At 48.9% G+C, this 12303-nt stretch overlaps 1 protein-coding gene across 1 annotated transcript; it reads right to left on the reverse strand.

Annotated features, from left to right (window-relative positions):
- Positions 1 to 510: 510 nt before the first annotated feature.
- NOG (noggin) lies at positions 511 to 1576 on the reverse strand. Its single transcript, XM_080924133.1, has one exon. It carries the CDS (start codon positions 1559 to 1561, stop codon positions 863 to 865), a length of 699 nt encoding a protein of 232 aa, XP_080780259.1. The 5' UTR covers positions 1562 to 1576; the 3' UTR covers positions 511 to 862.
- Positions 1577 to 12303: the final 10727 nt, after the last annotated feature.

A 12303-nucleotide genomic window follows, 5' to 3' on the forward strand; every position in this document is an offset into this window, starting at 1 on the left:
CCATACACACACTGAAAATTTTACAGTCACCTTCATCACCTCACAGGAGGGGAGTCCGAACGGATGAGCTTGTCTCCCAATAGGCGTCGTAAGCGCGGCGACACTCCCCCACCCCCCATCAATCACCAACACAGTGAATCACAGTGTAGAGCCCAGTCAGTTTTAGTGGTTTTCTTTAATCCTGTTCTGCACTTCTTTCTTATTTACTACACGGGATATTATAAAGAATAAATAGCAGATACTCTTAATTTACAATGATTAGTCATTCCATTTGTTCTCTATATTTACAATAACTGTAAAATAACATTGAACTCTATAACTTCTTCGAGGTCTAAGGAAAATCAAAACACTTTCCGAAGAATGGAAAATAGCTTTTTAAAAAGTCCTTCTACAAAAGTTCCCCCTCTCTTTGTACTTTTAAGAAAAAAAAAAAAAAAAAAAAAAAAAAAAAAAAAAAAACTTTCCCCCCCTGCTTCGCCATGCGAAGGGCATCGGGATATAAATAGCAGGTTAACATTATTACCAACAACCAGAATAAGTCTCTCTTTTCTCTGCTCTTTTTTTGCCTTTTGCTTGCTTTTTTTTTAAATACAGTAGAAGCCGGGTAACTTTTGACGTATATAATACTGACCTTTTAATAAGTAAATTAAAACTGGGACCGTATATACACACACATATACATTCCTACACAGTTAAACAGTGCATTACATGAACCAGAAAGCCAGGTCTCTGTAGCCAAGAAGAAAAAAAAGTTCATTGAAAACCCTCGCTAGAGGGTGGTGGAACTGGTTGGAGGCGGTGGAAGGGGGGGCGTTGGTGGGGATCCATCAAGTGTCTGGGGGCGGGCAGGGGGCCCCGAGTTCTAGCAGGAACACTTACACTCAGAAATGATGGGGTACTGGATTGGAATCCAGCCGCAGCGCTGACCCCCGCGCCGCTGACAGCGCCACCGCAGCACAGTGAGGTGCACAGACTTGGATGGCTTACACACCATGCCCTCGGGCACAGAACAGGAGCGCTTGCTGAAGCAGCTGCCCACCTTCACGTAGCGTGGCCAAAAGCGGCTGCCTAGGTCGTTCCACGCGTACAGCACCGGGCAGAAGGTCTGTGACCACAGCCACATCTGTAACTTCCTCCTTAGCTTCTTGCTCAGGCGCTGCTTCTTGCCTTGGGCCAAGCCCTCGGAGAACTCCAGCCCTTTGATCTCGCTCGGCATGGCCCCCGACGGCCGCTGCCGCAGCAGCTGGTCCAGCTCCGCCAGGTCCTCGGCACCTCCAGCCGGTCCCCCGCCCCCTCCCGGTCGGTCCTCTGGGGGCGAAGTGGCCATAAAGCCCGGGTCGTAGTGGCCCCCGAGCAGCGAGCGCAGCAGCGTCTCGTTCAGATCCTTCTCCTTGGGGTCAAAGATAGGGTCTGGATGTTCGATGAGGTCCACCAGGGGCAGGTTGTCGCTGGGTGCTGGGCGGATGTGTAGATAGTGCTGGCCGTCCGCTGGTGCTGCCCGCAGCCCCAGGACCACCACCAGGGCGTAGAGGGTGACCCCCAAGCTGGGGCAGCGCTCCATGCCTCCCGCGCGCGTCCCGGGGCTGCCTCTTCGTCCCGCGTCCCCGGAGGAGAGCACGCCGAGTCCGCGGCGCTGCCGCGCTCCCGGGTCCCTCCGGAGGCGGCTCACCCGAGGCTGGGCAGGCGCAGGGCAGGCAGCATGAGCCGCGAGGAGAGCCGTTCGCGCAGCGCCGGCTCCCGCCGCGGCGCAGAAGACGCGCACGAGTTGGTCACAACTCCCCCCCCCGCCGCTCTACTTGGGAAGGCGGCCGCGGCCGGGCATCCGAGATTACTCCAGCGCGACCGTGGGGCGCTGGGGGCGCCGGCTCCTCGCTGCTCTCCCGGGCTGCCGGCGGCGCAGGGCGCGTGGACGAGCCTCTTCCCTCCTCCTCCTCCTGCCGCTCGGCGTCCTGCTTCTCTGTGCGGAGCCTCCAGTCGAGCGGGTCCTGGGCCACTTCTCTCCGCCTGCTCCGGGCTGCACAGCCGGCTCTGCCCTGCGGACTCCAGCGGCGGTGGCGGCGGCGGCGTCCGCGCACGTTGGCACCGGTTTGTCTGTCTCGCAGGGTCCAAGCCTTTAAATTTCCTGCACTTTCAGCTCCATCACCATGGAAACCACTGACTCTCTCCGCGTTGCCCCCTCCCCCTTCTTCCCCCCAAACAACAACCCCACCCCCCACTCCTCCACCCGCGAGGAGCCGGAGCCGCACGGGCTCGGGGGAAAGCGACTGCACTGGTCGCCGCGGCGGCGGCGACGGCGGCGGCGGCGGCTCCGGCAGCGCCCAGGACTGTGCCCCGCCGGACCCAGATGCCCCGGGAAGCCGACAGTCAGGCTGCCCGCCGGAGCTCACAGGCGGCGGCGGCGCGGCAGCGGCGGTGGCGGCGGCGGCGGTGGCGCTTGGCAGGTCTCCGCGCAATTTTCTCTACCCCCCCCCGCCCCGGTTCTCCTCCTCCTACAAAATGCACCGCCCCCCTCCTTTCTCCTGGAGCAATGCAATGGGGCTCTAGGCGCCCCGCCAGGGCCAGTCCCGGGGAAAGCTCGCGGCGGCGCAGGAGCCAGGCTGGAGGGTGCAGGGCTGGAGTTGAGGGGTGTGCGGTTGTCGAGGTGGGGCTGGGGGACTCTCACTAGCTGAATGGTTTGCACCAGGAGGGGAACAGCAGGGAGATCCCGGGGGCTCGGTTTTCAGTGCTGTTCCTAGCAAAAAAAATTCTCCATGTGCATGGAGCATTTTCCCGGGTGCGTGTCTTTCTTCCTCTCTCTCTCTCTCTCTCTCTCTCTCTCTCTCTCTCTCTCTCTCAGGCTTGGGCAAAGTCCCCTCCCCCCAACACACACACACACACACACACACACACACACACACACACACTACAAGAGCTGCAGCATTGCGCAGTGTGATCTAATTTCTAGGTAACATTCCTGTTTCTCTGCCCCTCAGATCCACGAGGCGGGGAGGAGGTGGTCTTCCCACCCTCCTTCTTGGCCTGGTCATACCCGGTGAGTGGCGGGGAAATAGAGGTACATCCTCCTAGCCTGCTGCTCCCCTAATCCTAGCTGCTTGGTACAGCTAGCTCTCACCTCCCTGGGGGCGGCGCGCCCTCTGCTGGCCCTTTGTGATCCCTGCATTTGGTTCTGGCTGGATAGTGTGTGTGTGGGGGGAGAGTAGATGGGGGGGGGGGGGCTGTGTCCTGGGGTGCTTAGCTAGGTGGGTTTGTAGGTTGTCCCCCTGTCTGGCTCAGTTTCAGACCCTGCATCTGTGCCATATTTGTGGGTACCGACAGGTACTTTATGCTTCTGAATGCTTTCTCATAGATCTCCAGACTTAGTGTGAACAAAAATTCTGAGATTTTTCTCCAAGGTACTTGGATTTCACAAGCACACAGGTTTGCATCATCTGGCTGGGGTAAATGGCCTCAGTGGTCAGAGAGTGGTGACTAGAAGAGAAAGGTTTACAAGGAGTAAGGTACCCTAGGTCTGGATGCCATTCACCCTGGTAGACCTTGGTACTCTAAATTTTAGTTTTTGGATTAGCTCTCCCATACCATAGTTCTAACAAACCGAGTTAGGTCACTAATCCACATTCAGCATTCTTTACCCATCAAAGGGACACTGCTTATTGAAAAGAAGGAATAACCCCTTTGATGAGAAATGGGAGCTGAAGTGACCCCTCCTACTAATTTTCCTTTGTACGAAGAGCTGGGTCAAGACTCAGGACAGAGCTCAGTCCTTTATGGTGATGTGATTGGCGTCCATTGGGTAGGAAGTGGAGGAGAGACACCTGGAGTAAATGTCTCCGGAACTCTCTGGGTTCTATCTACAGCATGGTCTTGCTTTGATCACCACTGGAGACCAAAGTGACCGATTGGGATCAGTGTGATCCCAGCACATGGGAAGCCGAGGGAAGAGGATTTGAGGCCGGCCTGAGCTGCACAGTGAGTTCAACCTCAAGAACAAACACCATTTATGACCAATCGCTGGTTTTTAAAAATTGGTCTAGGTCTTCGGGTTAGAGAGATGACTTAGTGGTAAAGGGCACTGAATGTTTTGTAGAGGGTCAGGGTCTAACTGCAGTTCCAGGACATCTGATGGCCTTTTCTGACCTCCGTGGGCACCAAGCATGCAAGCAGTGCACAGACTTGTATGCAGGCAAAAGCCTCACACATAAAATAAAATCAATAAATCTAATTTTAAAAATTAAAAAAGTAGTCTAGTTTGAAAATAATATGAGACTGTCTCACAGACTTTACTTTTTGAGATGTTTTATAGTGGTTTGGCATTAGTTTGCTGTCTCATGAAGATTAAATGTTTCAGAGCAATTTAGTCACTGCTGAGAATCAACTAAGAAAAAAAAATTTTTTTTCAGTAAAGACCTGAGAAGATAAACTTCAGCCCAGTCCTCCTGAGACAGAGTTAAGTTCCAACTAGTGCTTATTGTGCTGTTTTTTTTTTCTTTCTTTTCTCCTTCAAATCACCCATGTTTTTTTTTTTAATGTCAAATCACCTGTGGTTTTAAATTTATTATTACTTTATTGTTTGTGTATGAGAGCTTTGCCTTCATGTATATCTGTTTACCACATGAGCCTACAGAGGTCAGAAAAGGGCATGGAGTCCCCTGGAAGATGAGGTACAGACAATTGTGAGCCAGCAGGTGGGTGCTAGGTCCTTAGAAAGAGTAGCTAAAGCTCCTAATGACTCACCATCTATCTCTCCAGCCCCTGACCACCTGTTTTTTTTTTTTTTTTCCTGGAACCAACCCAGAGCCTTCCGTCTTTTAGTTAGGCTAGAGAGATTTAACTGAACAGCAAAGAAAGAATGGGAACCCAAGCATCTTAATGATGGCTTGGGTGACTTATTAATGGAGCACCTACTGTGTGAAGATCAGAAGGAGACACAAGTGTGAGACAGTGCAGAGCTGACGCCACCTTGCAGCCATGACTTCTGCAGTCCCCAGGGGGGAGAGATGACAAGCATAGGAAGAAAGGAACTTGAAGTATATTGGAAAGATCCATAGATCACTATAAAATTGTCAAAATCGGTTTCCTTAACCTGTGCTCCCCTTTGTTAAATGCAACACTTTCTGCTGGTATTCATTGTTGTCTGGAATTTTAGGATACGTTGTGACAAACTAAAAGAGTATCAGAGCAGGTGGGTTCTCAGACCACACCTGCAGAGTTGGGAAATGCCCACTCTGCTCTACAGTGGAGAACAGCCTCATCTATTCATTTACCAAGGAATTCTGGGTCATTGTGCTCAGAGACTAGACTGAGCAATAACTTAATGGTAGAATGGGAATTTAGCTAATCTTGATGTAGGATGGTGGTGTATTCATCTGATGAAGGGGAGGAGGATACTTCAGACATAGGATGTGAGTTGGAAAGAGAAAAGAAGCACACCAGATGAGGGACAGCCAAAGCACCCTGGGACATGCAGGCTGGAGGAAGAGTTGCTACTACTCTATGGTGGTTCAACACCAAGATAACTTCTGCACTGAGTGAAGTCCCGGCTCTGCCACTCATTAGCAATGTAACCTTTACACCAGCCAGCTTCTTTCTCATCTGTGAATTGAGGATGCTGCACACCTGATGAATGGTAGCATCTAAAGAGGGTAAAGGATCTCTCATAAAGCATGGTGTTTAAGGTTGAGTATACACTGAGTAGTATTTCGTTTGGAGAGTCCTTCTGCCCTCAGTTGTCCAGATAAAGGGGTGGGAAGGCAGATGGAGGTCAATTCCAACACTTATGCTCTAAGAGTGGGTATGGCCGAGCTGTCCCTCCATGGCTGTCAACCTTCAAGAGTAAGGTCAGTAGAAGTTCTTGGGGTATTCCATAGGTGTGATGTGTATCCAGGGAGGAGTGGCCATCAGCTAAGCTCCTGACCAGGCTGTCACTGTGTTTGGACCTTAGCATTAGCTGGGGTTGTGGACCTCACTAGCTTTTATAGGAAGTTCAATCATTAGCTGCAATGTGGGTCTGCCTGGGCAATCCCCAGGGCAGATGTATGTCTCACAAAATATTCCTGGCAAAGAACCGAAAGAGTCTTTTGAACAATTGCTTGCACAGGTCTATATCACTGCATGAAGAGCCTGGTGTGTGTGTGTGTGTGTGTGTGTGTGTGCGCGGGGGAGAAGGCCTGAGGTAGGTGTGGAAGATACCCAGGGAACATAGGGTATCTGAAAATCTGTTGTGTGACCTTCAGTAAATCTCTTTACTTCTCTGGGGGACTCTTTGATACCAAAAAGTCAGAGGGCCACTAAATGCCATAAGGAGAAGATATGAGAACAACCATCTTTTATGGCTGGCACCATTCCCAGCGTAGGACAATCACCACCTCTGAATTCTGCCCCACTAATATCTGACAAGTTTTCAAAGGGAGGGAGTTGGAGAGCTAAATTCCTTGTCATTCTCTTCTCCTGGTTGATGCAAAGAAATGAAGGTAGGGATAAGGATATCACAACCCATCCCCCTCTGCCCAAGCTGATGGGGTGGTGTGCTTCCCTGGTCGTCTGGCTACATCACTGACCCCCTCCTCCAGTGAAGGCCGAGAGACCCAGCTTAACTTCACAGTCCATTCTAGTCATGTATGTCCAATGGCAGATGTGTGTCTGGCTAAGAGGAGTTAAGTTGCAAAACAGGAGAAAGTAGGAGAGAAGAAAGAACGGGAAAAGGAGAAAAACTTTGAAACGTGGGCTGGGCCAAGAAAGCAACGGGCAAATGCATTTGGGACACACTTCCCAAAATAGAGAACATGTTTAAGACCAAAGGAGGAGAGGAACATTGACTGGCTCGCTCCAGCTTGACAGCCCCTTGGCTCCCTCAGTCAGAGGCCCCCTCCTCATCTGGCTCCACGCTGGTGAAGGGGAGCCGTCTCTGGAGCCCGGTGGCTCATTCATCTCCTGATAAACTGTTTATCTGAGTTTTAACGAGGGCGCCTCTCTCCACCCTGGAGACAGGAGCCTCTGCATGTTTAGCCTGCCCTGATGTGGGGGGCCTAGGAGTGGGTGGGGGTGATGCCGGCAGACATCTCTCCCTTTGCTTACTGACTCTGTGCTTCCTTCTGGTTCTCCTGGGTGGGCAGGCTTAGCCTTGGGTTTCTTAAACTGATGTCTGAAGTCAGGAGAAACTCACCCGCAACCCCTATTGCACACTTTTAAAAACAAGCATATATTTATTTCCGAGTTCGGGATTTTTTTTTCTTTTTAATCATTTGTAACCTAGTATTTCAAAAAGAAAATGGATGTAATGGTACAGTCTTATTACTAGGCCAGCAAGTAGTCTGTTACCAAGTTAATGTAGATTTAAACTCCAAATGCCCTTGGACTTACTCTCTATTCCCCAACGAAGACCCTTGTGGATCTCCTGTAGACTCATGCTTATTAGAGGGCAATAGAATGTCCCAGTTCATGTAACAAGTACAAACATGCTTAAGCAAACACCTGCACCATGTGTATGCACACACAGCATAGCACTAGCCAGAAACCCTTGCTTCAGACAGCACGCATGGATAAATGTACACAGCCCTGCTGCCCTTGGTTCCTACATCAGCTCTTCAGGCTTCTGAAAACAGCTGCTGGCAATGAGCTGCCCCAGAGGGTCCCACAAATCTTGCAACAGACACCCAGATACCTTACTTACCTCAACCTGGCCTTCCCCCTATACCCCACCCCCAGCCACCCCTGTCCTCTCTTCCTGTTGCCTTGGATGGATGTTTATTGTGTTAATGTCTAGTCTTCCTTATCCTTCCAAACCTGAGATAACAAGGAGACAGGAGCTCAACAGACTGAGACACCACCTGATATCATTTCAGGTGGGTGTAGTGATTCACAGGTTCCAGCTACCAAACCCACCCAACCCTGCATTTTTATCCCTTGGACCAATCTACCTCATTTTGATGCTCGACTATCTAGATCCCGGGTCATGTTGTAGAATGAACCCTGTGACCGCTCATTGTCCCTGAAGGGGCAGACAGTCCACTAGTGGATGCTTTGTTTAACAAAGAGCAAGAGTTCTGAGGAGTTTAGGGGCTGTTGGGAGAAAATGGAAAAGTAATCAGAGGACTATAACTGAGAAATGCCACAATAATGTATGTCAGTGTAGGGGTCCAAAAGGGCTCCCCAGGAAAATTCAGTGCTCAGGAAGAAAGAGCTGAAAGGTCATTAGGAGGGAGGGCTACTCCCTGGGCTTGGTGACAGTTTGGGCTATGGAGAAAGGGGTAGAATATGCTGGAGCTGAGTTGGCGTTTGGGAACTAGATGCTAGAAGACAAGGAGATTCTAAATACATTGAAAATCAAAGCAGCAAAGGAACAAACACAATAAGCAAATCTCGAAAGCCCTACAGCATGGTGACTGTAGTTTTCTCAAGACCGGTGGGAGGCTCTGGGAATGGCTCAGTCAGTAGGACGCCTGCACTGATGGGGAGTCCTGAAACAGGAGCCTTAACGTCCCTGCAAATGCTGTGCACGGTGCCAGGCATGTGCAGCCCCCGCACTGGGGTTCAGGGAGCAGACACCGGCAGAGCTCTGGAGTTCACTGGCTGAATGAGCGAGCACCCAATTCAGTGAGAGACCTTGCCTCAAAAACTGGTGGAGAGCCATTGAGGAAGACACTTGATGTCAACCTTTGGTACCCACAGGTGCAAGCACATCTGCACCCACACACACACCCACACCCACACCCACCCCCCCCACACACACAGCCCATGCTGCACACGACACACATGAAAGAAAACAGACTTCAGGGTGGCAAAAATCAAAGCTTTACTCCATCAAGATGGAGGTCTCAGCCCTCAGACCCAGAGCCCCTGCTTTAAGTTTCTATGGAGGGATAGAGCAAGGAAGAACTTCCAGGAGATTCCCAAGGATATGGTGCTAAGTGTACACTTAAGTGATGCTGGCCTCACTTAAAGAACAGGGTTAAGTATGTGGGGCGGGAAAAGAGTGAGCCTCACTTTGAAACTTTGCACTGCCTTTAAGTAGATCTCCTTTAAAAATAAAAGAAAGAGCGACCCATGTTTTTGTATTCCAGGAGAAAACCAACACAAGATTTACATCAGTGAATGCAGAAGAAATCACATCCCCCAAAGAAACTACCGGGCATTAATAAAGCTGGAGATGGCGTTGAAAAGATTTCTGAAGCTAGCGTGCTTTGTTTCCGGTGGGTTAAATGGTTCATTGCTCAAGCGCCGTGGAAACGTGAGGGACATGCACATTTGATGAGGCCCCGAGCGCAGGGGGCGCGTACGTGTGTGCGTGCGTATGAATATGTGACAGACGCTGTTTCATGACGCTTTAATCTCCTGTCTCAGACGTCTACAGGGCAATGAGATTGCTTTCAACATAAAAATGATCCCCGCGTCAAAGCCCACCATCGGGTCGGGAAGCAGAGCAAAACAAAGTGTAAAGGCAGCCCGAGCCAATCTCATGCTCGGTCAACAACTAACTCTTCAGACTGGAATAGGTTTGAGAGGGAACTTGGAGACTGGAAATAAATGACCTAAAATCAATGGTCTGAAGGACAGGGCCATAAAAGGAACACAAAAGGAACCTTTTCTTTCTCTTTCAGGTCTGGAAAACCAGAACCTAGTGTTAATACAGATTGTATCTGGCAACTTTTCTGGCAGGCAGAGTCTTCTAGGAATCTTACGGGAGCTTCTAGAGGGAAATGGGGAATTATTGCTGTCTCCCCATTTTGTAGGTGGAGATGAGGAAACGAGAGAATAAGAGGGTTTCTTAACTCCACAGTCAAGATTCCAGGATCCTGCAAGGAGAGTGGGGTGGCAGTAGGGGCTATTAGCTTAGAGCTGTGATCTGAATGGATGCTCTGGGGTTTTCCATGTATCTGCCTTCCGGCTTTGAATCACATTTGGCTTTAGGGGTTACCAGTACCTGCAGGCCCAGAGGTTTGCACACACAGTAACGTGTGGCAACTAGTCAAGTACAACAGAAGGCTTGTGTCATCTCTCTGAATGGTGTCTCCACCTCCTGTTTTGGAATTCAAGTATAAGAAAATAGAAGCTTTTGATTCTCTCCTGTGCTGAAGAAATCTTGTCTCCAAACTCTATATCTTTTAGAACCTTTTGTCCCTTTCTGCTTTACCCAATGTGGTGGTGTGAGTATGCGTAGCCTAGGGTGTGGCACTATTTGGAGATGCGGCTTTGTTGGAGTGGGTGTGCCACTGTGGGCTTGGGCTTTAAAACCCTCATCCTAGCTGTCTAGAAGCCAGTCTTCTCCTCGCTGCCTTCAGATGAAGATGTAGAACTCTCAGCTCCTTCTGCACCATGCCTGCCTGGACGCTGCCATGCTCTTGCCTTGATGATAATGGACTGAACCTGTAAGTCAGCCCCAATTCAGTGTTGTCCTTTATAAGCATTACCTTGGTCCTGGTGTCTCTTGACAGCAGTAAAAGCCTAATTAAGACACCCAACTTCATTTAAAATGTTTGCAACGAAAAAAAAAAGTATTACATTTCTTTATTAGAATTCATGAAGTGTATCTGCTGAAAATGGGAAAGAACTGTCAAATTATTAAAGAGCATCCTTGAAGTTCAACAATGGCTTCCTGCCTTCTCCTTAGCCCATCTGGGCAAACACCATTCAGTTTGTTTTTTGGTGTGGCTGACTAAGAACAGACAGACAGGACGACTCAGAAGCCTCAGAAACACTCGCTGCACAAACCCAGTGACCTGAACTGAATCCCGAATCCCACCGTGGAAGAAGAAAACTAAATGAGAAAGTGTCATGGGACCTCTGAACTCGCTGGGACTTCTGTACTTGCACAAACCATGCTTTTCCCACAGACCTTCCCACCAACACACCCACACTCCTACTGCCAAATAATAATAATGATGAGATAATAGTTAATAATGATGATGATGATAGTTAATAATAATAATACATAAAAGGAATAATTTAAATCACACAAACATTTGTTAACTTACCAATAATTCAAGGCGCTGTTTACCCGTTCACTAGTTAGTGAGCATGGGCTGGTTTCAATGGGATTTTCTAAGGCAGGACTCATCTTTAGTCATAGGAATTTTAGAAAAAAGAATTAGGAGTTATTTTATATACTTATATATTTTTAATCAGTGTGTACTTACCAATTAGAAATCATTTTTTTCCATACGTTTTAGAAAGAATTGAAGAGCATAGCCCAATATATAGGCCCTTTTTTGTCCTCTCCCCACAAGATCAATCGGGAGCACAACAATTTCTTTCCTTCCACGAAAGCTTAACCACGTTAACTAGTTAAGTAAAGCTTGATTAAACCCACACAGATAATCCCCAAAAATGCTGAGAGAAGGGCCCTTGAAGTGCCTGGAGGAAACAGAGAGGGGGTGGGGCCAATCGATGAGGCAGAGGTGTGGCTCCACACTCCTTTTCACCCCTTTCAGAAATCATTGACTACATTCATTCAGCAGGGCACACCGAGAAAAATGCGGAAAGCCTTCCTCATCTCTTGCGGGGATGAGCCTTTAAAAGTCTAATAAGTACTGTCTTAATTACCATGCCACGGTGTAAGAAAATCCGGGCATATCACATTTTATAGAGCTCTGCTTTTCTTTCAAGCCCTCTTGGCCCCAAAGGAAAGGCAGCTCCAGTTTAGACTAAATGTTTATGGTTTGGTCTTTTTTGGCCGCGTGAACGTTTATTTCTGAGCCAGTCCCATTGTTCCATCCGTGATTTAAATATGCTTCTTCTAAATATTTTGACAGCAAAGCAAGTTCTGGGGCACTTGTCCTTTTTTAGGGACTTCTGGGCCATCGTTACTGGTTTGCAGTGGCTGGCTGGTGAGATCTCTGAGGGTTCCAGCTAACTATTCTTCATCTCATACGTATGGGATGTTAGGTGGCCCTCTCCAAAGTGACCTTAAGTCCACAATGAGCAGTGAGGCTGAGCCATGTGTCAATCCCCCCATTTCTTGAAAGGTCTTTTAGTGTTTTTCAAGGAAGAAATAGGCTAAAATAAATCAACTTATAGAAAATGGTTTATGATAATTTAAGACTAAAGTTTCTCTTGTTTACTCTGAAGATAAAGTTATGATGTCCCATGACTTTCCTGATGTGACCACCCTCTGCCTTATTCTTTCACATCTTCCTGATGCTCTTCTTGAGCTCTGGGGAGCCTGGCTGCCCCCTGGGAGGTCTGTACACACACTTTGTTTCTCCTCACCCTTATATTCCATCTACCCTCTGTCTCTCTTCAGAAAAATCATTTGCAACCTCTAGAGCTTGCTAAAACAGCACCTCTTCCCTCCTTGATCAGCTCTGGGCA

The sequence above is a fragment of the Micromys minutus genome, assembly GCF_963924665.1.
Source record: "Micromys minutus genome assembly, chromosome: 10".
NCBI classification, from domain to species: Eukaryota; Metazoa; Chordata; class Mammalia; order Rodentia; family Muridae; genus Micromys; species Micromys minutus.